The sequence below is a fragment of the Cariama cristata genome, unplaced genomic scaffold (genome assembly GCF_000690535.1).
Source record: "Cariama cristata isolate BGI_N322 unplaced genomic scaffold, ASM69053v1 scaffold36658, whole genome shotgun sequence".
In the NCBI taxonomy this organism is placed as follows: Eukaryota; Metazoa; Chordata; class Aves; order Cariamiformes; family Cariamidae; genus Cariama; species Cariama cristata.
The window spans coordinates 25,482-25,764 of record NW_009633551.1 but is presented as its reverse complement, the minus strand read 5'-3'; the positions used below and the strand labels follow the sequence as shown (position 1 = coordinate 25,764).

The 283-nt window shown below is 65.0% G+C and overlaps 1 protein-coding gene across 1 annotated transcript in view; it reads left to right on the top strand.

The window, feature by feature from the left end:
- Positions 1-14: 14 nt before the first annotated feature.
- Positions 15-283, top strand: part of STK11IP (serine/threonine kinase 11 interacting protein) — a gene marked incomplete at both ends in the record, with an annotated part of 18,568 nt that continues 18,299 nt past the window's right edge. The window contains one exon of the mRNA XM_009706794.1: positions 15-218. Coding sequence (XP_009705096.1) covers positions 15-218 — 204 coding nt within the window. The remainder of the gene's footprint in view (positions 219-283) is intronic.

The following is a 283-nucleotide window of genomic DNA, read 5'->3' as shown; positions in this document are numbered from 1 at the left end:
TCCCCTTCCCTGCAGGGGACCTCGTCCTGGACGGCTCCAGCACGCTGACACTGCTCACCCCCACCCTGCAGCACCTCACGCAGGTCTTCGAGCAGCACCTGGGCTCCCGTAACCAGAACCGGGGCTTCGTGGCCCTGCCCTCGCACCCTGCCGAAACCGCCGCCATCCTCCAGGCACAGTTCCTCTTCGATGTCCTTCAGAAGACTCATTCCCTGAAGGTCCGTACCTACCATGGCCGGGGATGTGAGATGCCAGGGGTACTGCAAGGCTGGCCAGTGGCGGG